Source organism: Polyodon spathula, chromosome 22, assembly GCF_017654505.1.
Source record: "Polyodon spathula isolate WHYD16114869_AA chromosome 22, ASM1765450v1, whole genome shotgun sequence".
Taxonomy (NCBI): domain Eukaryota; kingdom Metazoa; phylum Chordata; class Actinopteri; order Acipenseriformes; family Polyodontidae; genus Polyodon; species Polyodon spathula.
In genome coordinates this window covers 9156108-9179430 of record NC_054555.1, presented here as the reverse complement: position 1 = coordinate 9179430, position 23323 = coordinate 9156108, and the positions used below count along the sequence as shown (strand labels likewise).

The 23323-nt window shown below is 40.1% G+C and overlaps 1 protein-coding gene across 1 annotated transcript in view; it reads right to left on the bottom strand.

Annotated features, from left to right (window-relative positions):
• The window catches only part of LOC121297157 (alpha-1,3-mannosyl-glycoprotein 4-beta-N-acetylglucosaminyltransferase B), a 67267-nt gene that overhangs the window by 19085 nt on the left and 24859 nt on the right, over positions 1–23323 (bottom strand). The window contains exons 2-6 of the mRNA XM_041223240.1: positions 10610–10789; positions 10341–10481; positions 9941–10074; positions 6986–7032; positions 5575–5688 (exon numbers count right to left, since the gene is read on the bottom strand). Of these exons, the coding sequence (XP_041079174.1) occupies positions 5575–5688; positions 6986–7032; positions 9941–10074; positions 10341–10481; positions 10610–10789 (616 nt within the window). The remainder of the gene's footprint in view (positions 1–5574; positions 5689–6985; positions 7033–9940; positions 10075–10340; positions 10482–10609; positions 10790–23323) is intronic.

Here is a 23323-nt window from a genome sequence, read left to right as displayed (position 1 = left end):
CAGAGCAGTCACTTCTCTGGTGGGGCAAAAAACAATAGAATGAATAGACCGTGAATCTTACTTATCTACAACATAAATCTAACAGAAACATGGGCTTTGCCGAGCTCTCTCGTCCATCCTCCACAACCGCCTATCAGCTAAATATCTGTTTCAGAAGATTTGTACATCTACAGCATTCAAGGAACTCAGTCATCTGTGCTAATCTCTCTGCTACATAACAAAGTATAATACAGTTTGTTTTATTGGACCATTATGGTTTCCATAGCAACTTCACCACCTTAGAACTTTACCTCACACCTAATGAGCTGTAGATAGCAGTCTTTCAAACAAGGTCTAGTGTGTATGTATCTGTTTTAAGACAACAATCTAGATGTAAATATCCAAATTAAACTATAAACAAAGAAAAAAGGAAGCAAACAAACAAAGCAACAAAAGAAAGCAAGAGAGATCTTTGAAAACTACCCTAACATTTCTCATTTCTGTTTGTTTGTTTATTTAGATCTTTCACAGCAGGGGAGATCTTCATGATAAAACATCCAATTTTCTAGGGAGTCCTGGGAGACTCTGACAAGGGAGCTAGAGAGACGCAGACAAATCACCCTTAACAGACACAATACAAGCAATATCTACCGAATAAATCTTAAAGCTTCTTCCGGTACTCCCCTACTGAGAGGGTTTTAACGAAAACAGCTAAGTGTAACTCAGCTTCGTCCAACACCTCTCTTCATTTCAATACTGGAATACTTAAAGCTGCACAAATCAGGGTGTATTTTATAGTAACATAAGATTCACATTTACTAGATTCATGTTTACTAGAGTCTTCCTTGGTTAGATTTCTGTATAGAAGTATACAGGGTTTCACATAAGTGAACCAGACAAACATGAACCAGACCCAGAATCACACCTGCCAGTGGTGACCTGAGGTTACCTCTCCATTTAGCTCAATTTATCTACTCTTGGTTCATATATTTTTCATATTTGTACTCTGCAGTTATACTTACACCTCCTTTCAAACACACACACAGTTTGTAACATACATGCTCCACAAAGGATACATAAATATGAAGTAAATGCGAGTGGAGAGTGGCTTCTTATTCTTTCTGTGTAAAAGAGTTCTTGCAAGCTGACTTAATGTTTCACTATTTGTGGGAAGCCCAGGAGCTGTGGAGGGTGTTGAAAACCACCTTGATATAGACTTCACTATCTAGGCCTGTCAATTGCTAAGAAATTAATATATACACTTCTACCAAACTAAACCAAAGTCAAAACAGACCACTCGAAGCAGTACAGTAACCACCTGTCACAGGATGGCTTGAGCAGTGACGTCAGACCTGGAAGAACACAGGACACAGACAGGACTGGTGAGTGATAAAATTGTGCTGATGCGCAGGTTTATTGTAAAATAAAAAGGTTTAAACGAAAACAAAACTCTGCACACAAAACTAAATGGCACAGTGGCCAAAACAGACAACAAACAATAACAAGTATTGTGCTTGTTTAAAAGCCAACACAATTGTTATTTATACTTTTTTTTCTTATAAATTTAGCAAGGCGCCAATTGATTTTATTTATACTTTTTAATTACTCTCCTTCTGGACTAATTGTGCACTTCCTGTGCCCCCATACAAATACCCATTTTAATCTGCACGTGAAGTGATTGTGCAATACCTGTGCCTATAATTATAGGTCACTAGTGCTACATAATCCACACTCTGTGCACCACTATAACAATGCATATAACTGACAACATGAAACACAAAATACGCACAGGGGCATGGCACCCTACCACACCATCATGTTTATGTTCTATATAGATACTGGAAGCCTGAATACACTAAAATACACTAGAAGCCTAAAACTGAGGACAGTGGAAGGGAGGTGCCCTGAATGTGCTGCCAGCTGTCACTCACTCCATTATATTGTACAGTGGGTTGCGAAAGTATTGACCCCCCCCCCCCCCCCCCCCCCCCCCCCCCCTTGGCATTTTTCCTATTTTGTTGCCTTACAACCTGGAATTAAAATTGATTTTTATTTGGATTTCATGTAAAGGACACACACAAAATAGTCCAGATTGGTGAAGTGAAATGAAAAAAATAACTTGTTTAAAAAAATTCTAAAAAATAAATAACGGAAAAGTGGTGCGTGCATATGTATTCACCCCCTTTCCTATTAAGCCTTTAAATAAGATCTGGTGCAACCAATTACCTTCAGAAGTCACATAATTAGTTAAATAAAGTCCACCTGTGTGCAATCTAAGTGTCACATGAGCTGTCACATGATCTCAGTATATATACACCTGTTCTGAAAGAACCCAGAGTCTGCAACACCATTAGCAAGGGGCACCACCAAGCAAGTGGCACCATGAAGACCAAGGAGCTCTCCAAACAGGTCAGGGACAAAGTTGTGGAGAAGTACAGATCAGGATTGGGTTCTAAAAAAATATCCGAAACTTTGAACATCCCACGGAGCACCATTAAAGCCATTATTAAAAAATGGAAAGAATACGGCACCACAACAAACCTGGCAAGAGAGGGCCGCCCACCAAAACTCACAGACCAGGCAAGGAGGGCATTAATCAGAGAGGCAACAAAGAGACCAAAGATAACCCTGAAGGAGCTGCAAAGCTCCACAGCGGAGATTGGAGTATCTGTCCATAGGACCACTTTAAGCTGTACACTCCACAGAGCTGGGCTTTACAGAAGAGTGGCCAGAAAAAGCCATTGCTTAAAGAAAAAAATAAGCAAATACGTTTGGTGTTCGCCAAAAGGCATGTGGGAGACTCCCCAACCATATAGAAGGTGGTACTCTGGTCAGATGAGACTAAAATTGAGCTTTTTGGCCATCAAGGAAAACGCTATGTCTGGTGCAAACCCAACACCTCTCATCACCCCGAGAACACCATCCCCACGGTGAAGCATGGTGGTGGGGATGTTTTTCATCGTCAGGGACTGGGAAACTGGTCAGAATTGAAGGAATGATGGATGGCGCTAAATACAGGGAAATTCTTGAGGGAAACCTGTTTCAGTCTTCCAGAGATTTGAGACTGGGACAGAGGTTCACCTTCCAGCAGGACAATGACCCTAAACATACTGCTAAAGCAACACTCGAGTGGTTTAAGGGGAAACATTTAAATGTCTTGGAATGGCCTAGTCAAAGCCCAGACCTCAATCCAATTGAGAATTTGTGGTATGACTTAAAGATTGCTGTACACCAGCGGAACCCATCCAACTTGAAGGAGCTGGAGCAGTTTTGCCTTGAAGAATGGGCAAAAATCCCAGTGGCTAGATGTGCCAAGCTTATAGATACATACCCCAAGAGACTTGCAGCTGTAATTGTTGTAAAAGGTGGCTCTACAAAGTATTGACTTTGGGGGGGTGAATACTTATGCACGCTCAAGTTTTCTGTTTTTTTGTCTTACTTCTTGTTTGTTTCACAATAAAAAATATTTTGCATCTTCAAAGTGGTAGGCATGTTGTGTAAATCAAATGATACAAACCCCCCAAAATCCATTTTAATTCCAGGTTGTAAGGCAACAAAATATGAAAAATGCTAAGGGAGGTCAATACTTTCGCAAGCCACTGTATACTTGTTCAACTGCTCACAGCACCCTGAGGTAGAGGAGTTTCTGGAGCAGGCAGCTCACAATCCACCAATCAAAAAAGCACAAACACACCAGGGGATTTGCCTGAGCACAGTCTGCCCACTCACAATATTTTCTAAGGGGAAGGGTATTGTAGAGCAATTGAGGGGACGAGATATGGTGTCCATCTGTCCTTTTGCTTCCCAGGATTGCATCAAAACCACTATACAAAGGGTAGAACTTCTCAGTCAAGTGCTTTTCAGTCTGAAGAGTTTGTATAAAACTACTGTATATGAAGTTTATACACAAGTTGTCATTTGTAAGATGAATGCCCTTTGTGAAACTACTGTTGCGTGTTTGTGTGAGTGACAAACAATATCCGAGTGCGAGTTTATTATTAGGGAGGGCCCCTTTTCATATTGAAACATTATCTTCTCTCTTGATTAATTCCTCAATTCGAATGAGATTACTCAAAACTAGAAGGGACAGTTCTCTCCTAAAGCAGGTCTACCTCTGGTCATTTTCACAGGCTAAGCCAAAAATAGCTTTCTCTCACAACCCCCTGAAAAAGATGAAATTCCCTTGTCAACATTTCTCTGAACAGAGAGCCCTGGATGCCCTCCAAGGAGTCTGAAACTACTTTTCAAGCAGCCAACCATTCTTCACTTCCATTCCCCATTCTACCAGCAGGAGCGCTGTGATCCAGACACCTCCAGCCTTTGTCTCCGAGCTAACCCCTCCTGGAATGATTACACTGTTAGCTGCAACAAAGGATTCCCTTCTGCCAAGATATCTCTCTCCATATAAAAATCTGGTTTCAAACAGACCTCATGAATTAAACATGGCATTCTGCAGCGCAGACCTGGGGATTATTTACTCCGACTTGCAGTCTTATTAAACACAGCCATAAATCATAAGGACCAGCCCCAGCCATGTGATGCTAAAATTAGCACTGAGAGCAGTGTGGGTCAGGTTTAAAAGGCACACACACACACACACAGATTCACATGCATATAGGCATATGTGAAAGTACACATACAAGCACACCAATGCAATGAAATGCACTGCATACTTGGAGGGACTGATTACAATTTTTTAGTTCATCCAAAGATAGATTAGCATAGGTGTATGCATTAATGTACAGATGCAGCTAATCTTCAAAAGGTTGTGTCCCTGGGGAATGGCAAGATGGCAAGCACATGCAATGCTTTTGAAGGAGCCATTAGTTTTTATCTGCACCAGCACTGTGCAAATGAGGCTCTTGACAGCATAAATTGTGTTTGTCACTAGTTGCCATCATTGTGCAGACCCATTAGGACAAACAACATTTATACACAAGTTCCATACACTCACACAAAACTGAATGATTGCCATTATGTTAGTATGTATGAATTGTAATATGGTAGGAAAGTTCCTATAAATATGCTAGTAGACTAGCAGGCAAGTATGCTGTGTTTGGTAAAAAGGCAGCAGAGTGAAGGCAGCAGCAAGGATCCTGCTCGTCTCAGTGCACTGAGTGATGTGACGTTAATTGGGGGGGGGGGGGGCAATTTCACCCTCATGTTTAAGAAAAATATGGCTCCTTCATAGCAGGTCTGAAATATGCACAATTGAGAAGGTCACTGCTATTTTCATTTTTTTGCACGTTTCAATTAAAAAATATTTTAAAAAAATCATTAATGGATTCATCTCCCTGGTGGGTTCTCTCTCTCTCTCTCTCTCTCTCTCTCTCTCTCTCTCTCTCTCTCTCTCTCTCTCTCTCTCTCTCTCTCTCCTCTCTCTCTCTCTCTCTCTCTCTCTCTCTCTCTCTCTCTCTCTCTCTCTCTCTCTCTCTCTCTCTCTCTCATTGCTTCTTGCTTTTGAATATTGTTCTCCATGCATTGATTTTTGTCAATTATTACCTCTCTGATATTCAATTAGGAAATTATATGCTGATTTCACTTCTAGAAAGTTCCTTTTAAAAAAGCAGCAATAACTGCATGAGTTGCCCCTACCTGACTCTCTCCTTGGGGTCTCCGAACGACTCCTTCAGTCGAGAGAAGTCAGGGTAGAAGTTCACAGAGGGGGAGATGACCTCCAGGAGGCCAGACTGGATCTCAACAGGGAACCTTGAGGATGAAAACATGCAAGATTGGCAGCAAGGTTTATATTAAACAAAGTCATGACCTGGTTTAAATTTATAGCAAAACACACACAATACCACAACTAAATCTAACAGTACATAAAATCACTGAGAAATGTTATTTAAGAAAATCAATAAAAGAGCACAATTAACTCCAGTGCTAGGTTTGTAGCATCTGTTTTCAGTGACTTTAATGTTACACCGCTAACAAGAAACAGCTTTGCTACCACATTATTAAACTTTGAACTTTTATTTAGAGAAAACTCTAAATAAAAAAATAAAATCAACATGCATCTGCCCATTACTTTAACCCATTTAAGTGAAACCGACTGACTTGCCACTTTCTGCTTAAGAAATGAAAATGTTAATATTTATGTCTGAATTACATACATTTTTTGGTATCAAGGAAATTCTACCTTCCCCTGTCTGTCAAACGAGATATCATCTTTGAACGATTTTACCAAACACAGTGGCAGGCTTGAAAAGGAGGCTGATTTTTTAATCACATTTCAGTGACAGCAGGCATAACATGCAGAGACTGAGAGGAAATCCAATTTCTACATAATAACAGCCCTTTGATTTAAAAAAGGGACAAAGTCAGGTGAATGGCTTTTATGCACTGTTGGAATCTATCGGAGCAATCGCTCTGCCAGGGCTGGTTTGGGGACTTGTCAAAATAACAGAAACCAAAAAATCCACCCATCACCAAAGATATTTAAATAAATAAAAAGTCTGCAAATACAAAATGAAAGCTATAGGTACCTGGCTTAATCAACTGGCCCTGCAACAAGGCTGGGCTTCAGAACCCAACAGGCCTAACAAGCGGTGTAGTCTGATCTGGGCTAAGTCTAGAGGAGGATTATCAGTTCCTTTCAAAGGAGAAGCACAAACTAAGTTCACTGGTATCTTAATTCATACCCACGTTTCCCTTTTTACACATGGCAACATTTTGCATTTTACGTTGCATTCTAAAGTAATTTTCTTGTAGATGCAGCTGTATTTACTTTTTCTGTATTTACTTGGTTGATTACAACGCAGCACAAGCTGGATGTCTTAATCCTTCAGCACTCACAGGTGTTTTCTACAGTGCAAGGTTAAAGGATCCTCCCATTCTTTATAGGAGTTCTGAGTGGTTCCCAAGATAAAGCCTTTAATATCTCTACCATAACTAACATTCCCAGAACTGTGCAACAAAGGTATTTGTGTCAATTCTAGATGGAACACACACAGGGGGAGTGAGTCAACACTACAGGACCTTTCCTCAACAATACAGAAATACTTACAAGTGTTTCAGGTTGTCTGCCACACTGTTTGCATATTGCTGATCTGTCTGAAATACAAGAAAAATGTAGTACATGTTTAGTACTGACACATTCTATTAATTTATGCAGCTACCCATTCATTCCCAGTGTCTGCGCCAGCTTTTCATTTTGATTTGAGAACAAAAAATGTTGAACAGTCTAGCACTTAACTTTCATAAGAATGATAATACAGCTAGTTTTTATTCATTTAAAATCATCATACAAACAAACAAAAAAATGTGTGTGTGTATCATGGGGCTTCATAATTCTCTGTCCTACGGTGTATGTCTGGTAAGCTCAGTATTTTTACTATAATGACCTTTATTTGAAATGTTTGTCATTGAATTTACTAAGTTTCTTTTAGAGGTTTATAAAATTAGTGTTGTGATTGTAAAGATAGCTTAATTTGAAGCACATAAATGTAAGACACAACAAAATACCTTCTTTCACACACAAAAAAAAAACATTTTTACGGTGAATGAATACCATCCACTGGCATCACCTGACATGGTCTTTTGTAAACCTCTTCACCTTTGATTGAAGGTTCTCCTAAAACTACTTTGGCATTATCTAGCTGTCAGCGAGATTGCTTAAAGTGTTAAGGGGACTCTGCAGTGTGTTCCGGAATCACTTTACCTTTACTTTACCCTACTCACTGACACAATCTCTACTGCGGTTAAGAACTCAACTGTCTCCCCACCCAGCCACATCTTAATGAGCTTCCTCTGGTTAAGACAGGAAGCTCTTTGCAAGGATATGCTCTCAGTCCTGCCCAGGTTACTGGAAATTGGCTAAATCAGCGGTCCATAAATCAACCATACCCATTCCTGTCTTTTGGGTTTAACCCTTCCAGTGCCAGATACATTTTCTAAAAATAAGTATGTGTGTCACTAACATACAAACTACTGGCAACATGAAAAAGTAGATCACCACGGCCTCCATACAGATTCTAACATGCTTAAACTTGTACTAAAGAACGCCCTAACCAAGTTTAAAAAATTGGATAAGCGCTTCTTTAGATATATGTTCAAACGTAAGTGTGACTTGTGCATTATGACAAAAATGGAAAAAAGCAAAAAACTAAAAACAAAACATACTGGTAGTCAAGAGCAAATATAAAAAGCTTACAGTGCATTAGGAAGTTGAATTTGTCATTTTTGTTTTGGGGTTTTGTTACTAAAAATGACTAATATTTTGAAATGGGCAGTGCTAAAATCTTCCGATTTGTTACATGACTAAGATTTATGTAATTTGATTTCATCACTGAAGATACTGCAGATACAAACTGGAGAGTAAGTTTAACCAGTGCATTTGTTTTTCAATAAGAGATGCAGGATTACAAGTCTCCGAATGGTTACACTAATTAAGAGCGCTTCTAGTTTATCCACCCTCCATACCTTAAAAAAAGTTGAAGGTGTACGACAGCAGGCTAAGGCATTGCCCCAGACTCAGTGATGCTCACAGACAGGTTAGAAAAAGCTGAGAGAATGGGTAGGCAGGAAGCACCTGTGTCTGCCATTGACTGGTCATGCCTCAGAGCTGCTGGACCATTGATTTCTCATGTTTGACTATTCCTGCTGTCAGAGATCCATCAAGCTGAAACTGGAGAGCAGAAGGGCAGACAGCTTGAGAGAACCAAGATTGTGCTTTTATAACTGAGATGTTGCTTGAGTGGGGTTCTGTTACAGTTTGTGAAGTCAACATTGACACCGGCGGGCTACAAAGAGGTCAGTGCATGCTCTTTGAGATCAGCAGCATACAGTTTTAACAACATTAATAGTATTTTCAGATTCTTTTACTACTACTAGAGGAGTGTAAAGAGAAGGTTCTCGTGTGACTGCAACAACGTGGCTGTACAGTTTGCGTGATCAGTCTTAAACGTTTAGGCTGTGCCTACGATAAGCTTTCCAGTCATTCAAGTTGACACTGCTTGAGTATTTCCTTGATTTCAACTGACGCCACTTTGTTTGTATCTTGTCACCGTGTGGTGTAGTTTGCGGTGAGGTAAACAGGTGACACATTCTGCCTAATGCGCGTGTCCTGTGATTACAGTCGAGGGGGACTCAAATACTTTTTAAATAAATAAAGTGCAGCTTCTTTCTGATAATTCTGCTTAATTCCTGAGTGTCTCACAGAATTAAATAAGCAATTGTTTCATTTCCAGCCAAGTCTGTCAGTCTGTTACAAAGTCATTAAAGTAAGCCATTTTGAAACAAAGTGCTTCAAGGAAAAAGGCCTATCTTTAGCAGGATAATGATTAAAGCCAAATCAGAAGTCATATTTCTGTAAGGCTACCCCATTTCACATGAATCATTTGCCAGATAAAAAGCAGACAATTCTATTAAAATCAGTCTATTAGAAATACATTAGCAAAGACGTCTAATGAATCCCTAATGCCCGTTGTTGCTTCTCAGCAGAGCTGATCTTTTCCAAACTAAAATGTTTAAGATTTAAGCAGTTGGGTTCCTGGGCTGCGATATGCTCTCGCTCTCAAAATGCAGAATCATCATTTGACATATCTTTTCACCTCAGGTTTTTGGATAATTACAGCTGGAAAAGTTAGTAGTAAGCAGAGGTGTATCAACAAATCAGCAACATTTGAGAAGGTGCGGTTTCTAAAATAGGAGTTGCTTTTACACTGACTGATCACATTAAAAGGGTAAACACTGTTATATACATTAGTAGATTATAACACACTAGACTCCAAAAACGACTGAAACGAAAAGAAAGGCAATACTGTGGAGGGTGCCACGTTGAAGTTACAAATGAATGAAGTGTGGCTGCAGACCTCGTTCTTCCATTTTTCTCACTCATGCCCATTTGTCTTGTTGGGTTCTGTAATCAAACTATGATACTGAGCTGGTGGCTGTTCTGTCTTGTACCAGACTGTACAGCAAGTGCGCGTGTATGCATGTCCTCTGTATTTGAGCGGCTCACCTCAGCAATAAACACCACAATGACACAGTCCTCCTTCTCGGCGACAGTGAGCTCCGACATCAGTGAGTTAAGGGTGTCTGTCAGGTAGGAGTGGACCTCTCTCTTCACACTGGGGATTCCCATCACTATCGACACTGCCAAAACACAACCAACCAGCACAGTCCTTCAGAGGCTCCACTAGCTAAACAATACACCTATCTGAGATACCATTTTTATCCTTTGTTTACAATTAAAAAAAACACTACTAAAAAGAAGTTCTATTTACAACACCGGCTGGTGAGTCAACAACCTTCTTAAATATATAAAGATTATATTTTAAAAACATATGTGACATAGCGCCTAATTATCCTCATAACTGAATACATCTCACATCCCTACAGAAGGACCTCTCTCCCCTCACCTCCTGTCCTCCCCTGGCCCACATGCACGGCTGGCTGCAGGCTGTTCTCCTTTGCCAGCAGGTGGGGGAGGTGGTGGAAGATGGTAGGCAGCTGAAGCACATTCTTATTGGTGACGTTCCACAGCTTCAGCTTGGTTTCATCTAGAAGAAAGCAGAGGTTTGTGAAAACGTAAGTGCCAACATCTCTTACCAGTACAAAACAAGGTGGCCAGTAAGTTGCTTGCTGCTGTTGCAACAGAACAGTAGCACACCCCACTATAGTAGAATACCTGACAGGCTGCTCCAGGTGTGGTTGATGTCCCTCAGTGCCTGCTTCTCAGCAATGGCCCTTTTGATCTCATCCAGGACCAGGTTGAGCTCCTTGGATCGCTTCAGGTTCTCCTGCTCCGCAGCGTGGAGCCGGTCCCTCAGTGCCAAGAACTCCCGCTGGTAGATATCCACCACATCACCTGGAGAAGAGAACAGAGGAAAGCTGCGGTTAGTTCAGGCAGGAAACTTAGATGTTTATAAGAAGACCACAATATTGTGTGCATATATTTTTGACCACCTCTTGACAGATGGCATTCTTGAAAAACATTTAGGGACAGCAGCAATGCAAAGTGGCCTACTGACTTTAACAACTACTTTCAATTGTAAGCATTTTCCAGTAGAACAGCCCACTTTAGAAAGGGTCTTCAGGAATGTTTCCATACAACCCATAGCTATTCTGATGCTCTTCAAGATTTATTTTCAACAAGGACCTCATTTAAGCAGTAAGAAAATCAGGTCCAGAACAAATCCTAATTCAAGCTTGATTCAAATCCAGGCCCTTAGTGCTGAAAGGCTTGTGCATGAACCTACAATGCCCACTAGCCTCCATGGTAAGCTTGTGATAAAATCAGGCAAGACAGCATTCTGAGAAAAAAAAAAAAGGTAGGATGTTCTAAATTCTTAATGCAATTTGACCCCAAATCTAACCACTAATCCCCATGTACTCTCCCTACTTCAAGATGCACACAGCAAATGAAATCCACCCTCAGAGATTTATTACCCACAGCTGTCCTCATTCTTCTTCTATTTCAGTCAAAAAGACCAATCATGACTAGCAGGCTGTACACAGAAGAGAATACTCTGAATCTGAGAACTGGAAGAAAAGGCCCAAATCTGAGCCAAAAAACACCTCATAGACAACTCAAGACATTTGCACAATGCTGCGGTAATCCGTTATAATAGGGCACAATATGATGTTGAATTACTTCAGACCACCTTGTATTACTGTAATCTTGATACATTAAACCAGCCTTTAACACATTTCTGTCACTGGTATTTACTATTGTTAAATATATCAGTGTGACGAGTCAAAGGGGTTTCGGTCTGCAATTCAGCCTCCCAACAGTAGAAGGCATCAAACCAACTCGGGATTTCCCTTACCAAGGTCTTGTGACCATGACAAAAGTCATCTTTTTGAGGGGCGGCACCTTGGTGAGGGGCGGAAGTACGAGTATGTAAATTCCAGCCACTGGAGTCAAGTGAAATTAAGGATACCTGTCAGTTTGGGATTGGTGATCCACTGACTACCGGGGCGGGGTTTGCATACTAAAGCGAACGTGCTACTGTGTTCGGGGTTGGTCCTAAGGAATAGAGGCGGGGAAAAAAAAAAAGGCTGGAGGGAAGTACTTGGGAGGTTGGACTGTGTCACGAACGGAGGCCTTACTAACTTGGTTCTTTTCTGTTTTTATTCCTTTTTGTTTTATTTCTGGATTTAAGCAGAACGCAAAGAGGACTAAGAGGCTTCCGTTCCTTTATTTTTGATTACTCCCGCACTCCCTCCCTCACATCCTTCTTTATTATTTTTCTTTTTTTTCTCATGTAATATTAAATAAAATTTTAATTGTTACACGTAAATCACTGTCTGGAAAATCCATTTGTACTCACACGCCTCACAATCAGCCTTCAGTATATTACCCGATTATAAATCAATGTTTTGCCAATTTGTTTTAATTAAACTTGAATATCTAATTCCCTCTCCATTTATTGGGTATCTGATACTGTTCTTCGGTTAAATATTCCTCATTCCCTAAGAGCTGGAAATTGATCATTTTGAAACTGTAATCTATCCTGAACACACTGCATGGCCTTGCAAAGCCTTTAAAGCAAAGCTTCCAATACTATATTGAAGGTACATTGCCTGGTCACTTCATTAAGATGCGTTTATCTTATTAGATTTGGGGCATGTTCTCTACACTTACCCTGTGTCCCTAGATTACTTTGGAAGGCTGAACAAATGCTGTAGTTTACTTAAGCATAGTTGCAGATCAGGTACACCCAACAATTCTGCATATCTACTTTCAAGATGATAATGCACCCATCCACTGCACCAGAACTGTGCATGAATGGCTTGAGGAACATGACAGAAATTTCAGGAATCCACCACGGCCACGAAAAACCCTGGATTTCAATCTAATTGAGCATGTTTTGGGATGAAGGATGAACGGTGAATTTATCCCTACCTGTCTGCCTACCTTGAACAACATCAATATCTTAGGGAAGGATGAGTCTTTCAATGTAATTCAATTTAATAAAAATCAAACTTGCCACAGAGAAAGGTATTAAATCAGATTAAAGTCTGAGTGCACTCATGCTTGAAGATGTAATCATCATCATCATCATCCTTTGACACCACAATAGCAGCAGGGGGTGGAGTTAATTGGGACAGATCACGTGACTTGTACCACTTAAAGGGCACAGAGTACACCTCTTCCAGCACACCCTCCTTGGACCTATCAACTCTAGAGACCAGTTCAAACAGCAAGTAGAGTATGGTGGCGTGCCGGTACTATCAAAACATTCCATTTACAATAGAACAAAAACAATGTGGAATGCACACAAAATGGCCAGGTATTTAACAATTGGGGTTAACTTGGCCTATTTTTACTGCAATGGAATTTTCTAGCAATATGAATATAAAGGGAGGCCAAGTTGCATTCCCTAGTTCATCTCAATCTCTACACGTATGCCAAATTTCATCAAGGTCAGTTTTTGGTCCTTCCAAAAAAAAAAAAAAAAAAAAACACACACACACACACACACACACACACACACACACACACACACACACACACACACACACACACAATGGAATATCAAGAAGGTGGACTGCTTATTTCTTTCAATCTTTAAAAAGGAGAGTGTTTTTTTCATTTGTTTCTTCAATTATATTCAAGTAAATGTGTATAATCTAATTTAATTACATTTTATAAAAAGGCACCTGCGTTTGTGTAATTATTATTTTGTGTATGAACAGAAAGCTGTTCCACTCTGATCAAATTAAGACACTTATGTCAACTGAAATTAAAATGATTCCAACAAAAACTAAAAACGTCACAAAAATCCCTTGGGATAATGACATGTTTTACAACAGACACAGCCCTACATCAGCTGTTGGTGACAGGAATGAGTTTGAAGGACCTCTCAGAGTTATTCAGGGAATTTAAAAAAATCCCAAGAAAGAACAAAACAATGAACGGAAGTAACACTCAAGTCTCAACAGTATTCTGTACACAAAGTTCAAAACCTTGATTGTAAATGGTGATCTTCCAACACAGACTATTAAATCACACTTTCCACAAATCCAACATCTGCTGAGAGAGAGAGAGAGAGAGAGAGAAATAGATCAAAAGAGATCAGAGCTTCAGCTGTCAGTCCCTTGACTTTACAGGATAAAGCTATTTCATAATGGCCTCTCGTTTCAGGGAGAGAACAATCCCACCTGGCTACAATGTCTTGTTGTCATATGGAGAGCCATTTCATTACCAACGAGAACAACTGAGATAACCCTATCAGCACTGCCCACAAGGAAGCCTGGCCCAAGAACAGAATTCTGGGACTATACTTTAGATAACACATATGTCAATGCTATACAACCCTCATCATAGCTGTAAAAACAAAATATCAGTATTATGATTAAGTACCCTAACTTACATCCACAGTATGTTCATGTAAGTGTAACAAGCATTTATGTACAACAGTACATGTATACACACAAACACACATGGACAGGTCCCCCTTTACACATAGAGAAGGCACACTGTACTCACAGAGGGTACAATCTGCTTTAATAGATAGCGTCCTAAACCAAGGGGTATTACTGCTAACATGAAGACTTGGTCCTTTGTTTGTTTTTTTCTGTGATGTGTTGTGTTTATGGCTTGATTCTAAGGCTCTTTTACAGTGATAAAAGTTTTTATATTCTAAGCTTACCAGGGGTATAATTGCAACAGAACTGATGGCTGAGACAAGATTTAATTAGACAGTCTGATTCATCAGGACTTGTTTAGGAGTTTAGCATATTCTAGCTAGGCAGACACTTGCCAATGTTCGGAAAAGAAATGACTGGAAAAAGAAACTACTCGAGAACACTAAAAAACACAATGCATAAATGAGCTTCTGAAGATATCAAAATGCAAGGAAAAGCAATTGTCAACCCAAGACCTGGGCAGAATCTCACCAAGTCCCTTCAGTTCAACCACTTGAAGATTAATCAGCACACACTCCTGTATTTTTAATACTGGAAAAAGGTTTGTTGGGTAGGATCTATACACGGAAAATGCAGACCTGTTCACAGAGAAGCCAGACACTTACTGCAGCCCCCATTTAACTCCCAGGACCTACAGTACAGATTTCCTTCCCAGAATCCAATGGCCTCCCAATTGCTGGAAATTCCTCTGGACCATGCATATCGATAATTTTCCATTAAGTCATTACATTGTATGCCACGGTGTGTTACCTGTGCCAATTTGAGAAAACGCCATATTCCAGTTTCAATCTGGAAAATGGAAGGAAAATTGTTTCAAATATATAGCAAAGGCATCCAAGAAGTAAGCCGCAAATAAAGATACTTAAAAAGATTTCAAAGAAAGTCTTTTTTTTTTTTTTTTTTTTTACCATTGAGCAGATACAGCACAGACCTAACATGTACTTCCCCCAGAACTATCTTGTCCTGGAGGGACCGACATTACAGAGGGCTCGAGTGTAGATCAGTTTTAGTATGAAATACTGCTTGCAAAAGTGCCAATGCGCCTTAAAAACAGCCACAAGATTGACTTTCAATTCCTACTAACTTGGTTAAATTTAATACAGTGCCCTACAGTAGATACCTTTGTCAGTCTATTGAGTCAGCAGCCTTCCCATGTAGACCTTTAAAAAATAAACAGCTGGACGAATGAAATTTGTTGAAGGTACGTTCCAAGTACAGCAGTTCAGCCTTTTTAGATTAAAGCCAACTTTAGATAAACTGGCATCACATCTCGACTGAAGCTGTGCCCTTCCCACAAGCAGACCTCCCCTCTGGTTAATATTTTAAAAGGTTCAATGTACAAATTAACTAGAAGGCCACTGATTTAGAAATGATGCCTGCTTGTGCTTTTCCAGTCATTCAAACTTAAAACGTGTACAACCATCTGTATGAGTTGATGTCCACATACTACACGAGTTACAATCAAATCCCCCTTTTTTTGTTTCATCTTTCTGTTGTTAACACTTTTTGTACAACAAGTACTGAGAGTTCAGGTATTAAATAACTCATTTTCATTTCTATAGAGTGAATAATAGATTTAACCTGTCTTGCATTCCAATCAAATCTAAATAGTCGACAGAAGGAGTAACCAAATCGCAGTTCCCAATTACACTGTGTTGCTAAGCAGTTGCTGAGCTTGCTAGAAGGAATCCAACTAGTTAATTTAGGTCTGAGTAAACCCTATCTAATCCAGCCCCTCTACATACTGTGATTCTGTATCATTGTGCAATTGTGAACTTCTACAGTGGCTTGCGAAAGTATTGACCCCCCTTGGCATTTTTCCTATTTTGTTGCCTTACAACCTGGAATTAAAATGGATTTTTATTTGGATTTCATGTAATGGACATACACAAAATAGTCCAAATTGGTTAAGTGAAATGAAAAAAATAACTTGTTTCAAAAAATTCTAAAAAATAAATAATGGAAAAGTCACATAATTAGTTAAATAAAGTCCACCTGTGTGCATTCTAAGTGTCACATGATCTGTCACATGATCTCAGTATATATACACCTGTTCTGAAAGGCCCCAGAGTTTGCAACACCACTAAGCAAGGGGCACCACCAAGCAAGCGGCACCATGAAGACCAAGGAGCTCTCCAAACAGGTCAGGGACAAAGTTGTGGAGAAGTACAGATCAGGGTTGGGTTATAAAAAAATATCCAAAACTTTGAACATCCCACGGAGCAACATTAAAGCCAAAAAATGGAAAGAATATGGCACCACAACAAACCTGCCAAGAGAGGGCCGCCCACCAAAACTCACACACCAGGCAAGGAGGGCATTAATCAGAGAGGCAACAAAGAGACCAAAGATAATCCTGAAGGAGCTGCAAAGCTCCACAGCAGAGATTGGAGTATCTGTCCATAGGACCACTTTAAGCTGTACACTCCACAGAGCTGGGCTTTACGGAAGAGTGGCCAGAAAAAAGCCATTGCTTAAAGAAAAAAATAAGCAAATACGTTTGGTGTTCGCCAAAAGGCATGTGGGAGACTCCCCAAACATATGGAAGAAGGTACTCTGGTCAGATGAGACTAAAATTGAGCTTTTTGGCCATCAAGGAAAACGCTATGTCTGGCGCAAACCCAACACCTCTCATCACCCCGAGAACACCATCCCCACAGTGAAGCATGGTGGTGGCAGCATCATGCTGTGGGGATGTTTTTCATCGTCAGGGACTGGGAAACTGGTCAGAATTGAAGGAATGATGGATGGCGCTAAATACAGGGAAATTCTTGAGGGAAACCTGTTTCAGTCTTCCAGAGATTTGAGACTGGGACAGAGGTTCACCTTCCAGCAGGACAATGACCCTAAACATACTGCTAAAGCAACACTCGAGTGGTTTAAGGGGAAACATTTAAATGTCTTGGAATGGCCTAGTCAAAGCCCAGACCTCAATCCAATTGAGAATTTGTGGTATGACTTAAAGATTGCTGTACACCAGCGGAACCCATCCAACTTGAAGGAGCTGGAGCAGTTTTGCCTTGAAGAATGGGCAAAAATCCCAGTGGCTAGATGTGCCAAGCTTATAGATACATACCCCAAGAGACTTGCAGCTGTAATTGTTGTAAAAGGTGGCTCTACAAAGTATTGACTTTGGGGGGGTGAATACTTATGCACGCTCAAGTTTTCTGTTTTTTTGTCTTGCTTCTTGTTTGTTCCACAATAAAAAATATTTTGCATCTTCAAAGTGGTAGGCATGTTGTGTAAATCAAATGATACAAACCCCCAAAAAATCAATTTTAATTCCAGGTTGTAAGGCAACAAAATAGGAAAAATGCCAAGAGGGGTCAATAATTTCACAAGCCACTGTATACAATGAGCTTATCTGTGGCCATATATAGAGGTTTACATATCACACTTCTCATCAGCCCTCCTTTGAAACACTTTCTGGAAAACAGTTTTGTTGAGAAAATTCTCTCCAGGGTGCTTTTGAACACAAAATCACAATCTGACTATTTTAACAGTGCCATATGGAGAGTGCCTGTGAATTCATGAGTTATATGCAACACAGGCTTTGCATAAGTTGTTTTTATTTTGTTGCTTTTGCCTGCCAATGATTTAAAAAAACAATAATATTTAGGTATTTTTCCTGCACTGCATTTGGCTGAGAAGCCCAGGCAGAAGACTAAATTTAATTCTGCAGTTGCAGGTTGTAATAAATGAATGCACCGAAAGAATAACACTGGAAAGGGGTTATTTATGCTGCAAACTGTCTGCTTAAAAGCACTTTGGTGTGAGGAGGATTTCAATTATTACTTTTTACATAGTGTTCTAACACACTGATTATATGAAGACCAGATCAAACGCTTAATTTTTAAATGCAAATCAGAAATACAACAAACTAAATTTACTGTCCATTGTTTTAGGACTCCCACCAAATGCTGGGTTGGTAGAGGCCCGTGGAGGCGTCTTGCAGCCACAGATTCAGGTTCATCCATTGGATGCTCAATTGTTCTAGCCAAGGAAGAATACTGAAATCTTTCTCATCTGCCTTTAACCATTAATGGGCAACACCAGCACGGTGGCGGGTTGAATTTTCACCTTGAAAGGTACCCGGTCCCTCAGCATTGTGGGGTGGATCATCTACAATTGTCAAGAACACACAGGAAGTTGTTCAGCCTTCCAGTGGAATTAAAAGATCCAGCCTAGTTTGCATATTCATATTGGTGGAGCGTTAAATGCAAATGGCCAGGTGACGATCCTAAAACAAAGTGCCCAGTGAGTGTATTTTAATAGCGTTACAAATACTATTGGCTTGTGCGACTGACATTGTTAATTTAGCCGTGTAACATACTATTTCTTGCCGGCACCTACAGATTAACACTCAGCAAAACAGCTGTCACATTCTGTCAGAGAATAAGCCAAGACTCCAGTGACCGAAGGGGGAAAAAAAGGCAGAGAGTCTAATCCGTGCTTAGCAATTAACTAAAATCAACAAACAAATATGCCTGCCGAAGTGATGGACACATGGCAAGTACATTGCTTTTTAGAGCCAAGGACTGAAGTCATTTGAAGATACAGTGAGATGGGTGACTTGCCAACACCTCCCGTCGGTTTCCTCAGATGGATGCAACAGCTCTCTGTGGTACAGTGGTTGAGAGAGGTATAATCTGGAACATTAACATGACACCATATGCATCTTTAACTTATTCTAGTTTGTTCTAGGAACTTATTCTAGTTTGGTCCAGTGGTTAAAGAAACAGGCTTGTATCCAGGAGATCCCAGGTTCAAATCCCAGCTCAGCCACCGACTCATTGTGTGACCCTGAACAAGTCACTTAACCTGCAACTGATGCATAGTTCACACACCTTAGTCTCATATCTTGTAAAGAGCTTTGTGGTAGTGGTCCACTATGAAAGGAGCTACTATTATTATTATTATTAGTAGTAGTAGTAAGGTATTAATTTGAACATGTTATGTGTCTAACTATATGCACAATTTGTAACAACATCCCCCTGTTTGACCTAGACATATATACCCTTCAAAAAAAGTAACACATAGCAGATATTTTTTCTTCAATCTCTTAAAAATTGCAACAAAACTTGATCAAAATAATTGTATTTTATTTAAACACGTTTTGTGTCAAATTATCAGGATCGAAAACACATGAATATTTCCAAAATGAACACCATTTGCTTAAGACTTGCAATATTCACGTGCATTAACAGTACGTGCAACATGCAGAGATGTGGCTATAATATGTGGAGGGTTCTCACCTCGCATGTCTTATTGGGGTTCACTGTAGACACATTGAAGTTATGCCTAGACTTACCAAGCCTCATGGTGTCTGAACATTTCCCAGAGCACTATAAGACAACTTTGGCAGCGATACCAGCAATGTGGAACAACACTTGACTGCCCAAGATCTGACAGACCACATGTGACGACGGCAACCCAGGACAGATTTATACACTAACCTCATTTACATGACAGGTTCACCACTGCAACCCCTACAACATCTGCAGTACCAGGAATGCATAGAATTTCCGAACAGACTGTCAGAAACTGCCTACGGGAGGCAGGTATCCGAGCAAGGCCAGTTAGAGGACCGATTCTTACACTGCAAAATCATCGACTATGACTTCAGTGGTTTTATAAATCACAGTATGGCCCAAATAAAGATGGAGAAACGTGGTGTTCAGTAATTAATCCAGATTTCTGCTTCCCTGGTATACAGGTCACGTCAAGAACGTTTAGCAGCCAACTGTGTGCGAAAGATTGACACATTTTGTGGTGGGATTGTCATGGTGTGGGCGACAATCTCAGACAGTGGCAGAACCAACCTTGGTTATGTTCAAGCAACCTGACAGCTCAGTACTATTGTCATAAGATCATACAGCCTCATGTGATCCCTTTCATGAACCATCGTAACGTCATTTTCCAGCATGATAATGCTTTACCACACACAGCCTGGGCCACCACAGCTTTCCTCACCCAGAACAATGTTCAAGTGCTTCCCTGGCTGTCTCGATTTGTGGGTCAAGCTTGATCGACATCTGCGACGACCCAAGACACAGATGTTACAAGGACTTTTCCAGGCACTTGAGCAGGAGTGGGTTGCCATTCCCCGGCATGTTATCCAGGCTCTGATTCAATCCATGGGCAGTAGATGTCAGGCTGCCATCGATGCCAATGGTGGACATACCCGTTACTGATTTCTGTTGATCTTGAAGTTTGTTTGACCTTTGAAAGTGACTATCGAATGTCTTAATGATTTCTGTACAGGTTAAGGTTCTTTGGAACTGTATTTTACTATGCAAACTGCCATATTAATGCTATAAAAAAGTAGATTCAAAACACCTATATATTTCTATTTTTGAAGAGTATATAAATTACTGCAAAGTGCTACACTACCAATACACAATAGGGAATAGGCAAGCTCAGTACACATGTTAGTACAACAGGCTACTTGCATTAACACCCAGTGTGTCATTTCTGCCATTCAAATGGATCACTATCAAAACACTCTTCTGAAACTTTCCAGTGGATTTCAGTTCTCTCAGTACAGATACAATCTCATTCTCTTCTTCATGTATACTGTTAATGACATGCAGTTACTGAAAACCGTTCAAAAAATGTGTTGAAAATGTTTGATAAAAAGCACTCATTTGGAGAAGACTGTTAAGTGAGGCGCTTTTTGCTGACTTAGTTTAGTCATCCTAGATTGAAGAAAGGTAAGAAGAATACAAATAACATTATCTATATTTAGAATAGACAGAACTGCTATGGAAAGAGGGCTGACCATAAGAGAGCTTCCATCTCTCACCCCTAGTTGCAATGTGCCAGCCCGAATGAGGCAGTCCTGCGCAGCTCAAGTGGTTTGGAGTGGTGGGAGAGGCCCAGGCTGCTGTGCACCATTTACATTAAGGAGTTCAGTGGAACATATGGTTTCTGGTCTTGATTCAGTGCTCTAGGCAGACACCAAAAGCCAATTCAGAGTTGGTGTACACCAGGGAAGTCTAAAGTATAAGACAAGTGTACCAAACTTAACAAAATGTGCACCCTCAAGTAATGCAGAATAATGGCTGCAGTCTATTAAAGCTATTATCTACACAAAACTTTTTTTTTTTTTTTTTTTTTTTAATTTGGTCCTGTTAATATGGCAGCTGTCAATTCCATGTGCCATGACCCCCATCTCATCTGTCATTGTTCTCAGCTGAGCTATCAGAGCCATGGACTGCAGAAAAAGGGCCTTGCAGAAAGAGCAATCCTTCATAATTAGATAATTTAGACAGAGCTGAACTAAAGTGAACAAGGTACTGGGGTTCTGTGGGTGGCATTGTGGTTATTGCACTGGGCTACTGTGTGGGAGGTAGTGTTCTTTAACAGAACACTTCATCTGCATAACAAAAGCATATTACAATATCCGTAGTCACCCTTGAGAAAGGTATGAAAAACAGACTTGAGCCTTCAGTGATTACAAGGTCCTGGTTGGAAGTTATGCTGTTTTTCTGACAGAAGAAAACTTTCCCAGTGATTACAGCCTAGGAACTGGAAGAAAAGAGTGACATCAAGCCTTTAGAAAATATATATGTTATCTTGATGTGCTGCCCAATTGCAATCAAAGAAACAACCTGCACAGGCAATTCCTCCCAGTAGAGTTTTCAATAAACTCAAAACAGAAAACATTACAGGGTTAGAAACTAACAATACTGTGCTACTAGTCCAAAGGACTAAAACTTTTTGAAACTTGGTAGTCCTGATACAAACTTACTAGTCCTTATGTGAAGTGCCTAAATTGGAATCAAATACAACAGTTGGGGCTCCTACAAATAGGCTTAGATTTTATTTTGCTAAAAAATAAACACCTGCTTGCACCTCGTTACTGAGCGACTATGGTAACTGTACTGTGTGCTGAGAAACAGACACTGACAGCTCCAGACGGGATGATAGAGGAAAAAATTCTTTCAGCTGTGTCACCTTGCCGACCATGAGACTCTGCCTGAAATTGACACCGATGATACAAGTAAAATGTTTATTTTACTGTCCATTACATGTGTTGCTATTTACAAAAAAGCTGTCAGGCTAATGAATTACTATCTACAATAATTAATGTATTCACGTACACATGCAGTCTTCAGTAAAGTACCACTTTAAGAAAGTATGTTTCACTGCAGCTCTCGGGATGAAATTGTTGGCTAGGTAGCTCTTATTTATTTAGCAGTGGGAGAAAACCGCTTCAGCAAGGCTTATTACCTCGTCCGTACAACCGTCCCCGTTTGCTAATGAGATCTTCAGTCAGGTTCGTAACCCGGTATAAAATGTAATTTTGTAAAATGACTTTGCACTTACTTCAAAAGATGCAACGCGTTTCAGTAAATTCAGACGATAAACTTTGAATCCTGTGCAGAGGAAGAACACAAACGTAAAACGTAATTAAGTGGGGTTGGCATTGCAGGGAAGATGAAGGGAGGTTTCAGTTCAGTGACTGTTTTCTGAGCATTATTTGTGAATGCTTATTCACCATTGCTGCACCTAGTTAGAAAACTGACTAATGCAAGACTTGTTTTCAGTACTCGCCCAGAGGACTACTGAGACACAGATATCAACTATTCCTCATCAGATTTAATTTGCCTCGGGCGAGCATGAGTTTCTAACCCTGCATTATATTTCATGCCATCTTACAAAACCTACATACCTACCCAACTTTAGAAACATGACTCGGGTCACAGCAAACCAACATTTATTTTGTATATTGTTTGTCTTAGTGGTATAGTATCATCAATTCTGATATGTGTCTGCACGGCTGAAAGTACACTCTGTGAGCTAAAAGTTACACTACATCATATTCTACTCCCACTAAATAACTATAGAACACATGGAGCAGTTTACTTTTGAAACAGTAAGACTTTGTTTTGCTTGTTTTTTTTATTTTCCACTGACAATGTTCTGTTTTATCCCTTACCCGGTCATAAGACTCCTTAAGCAA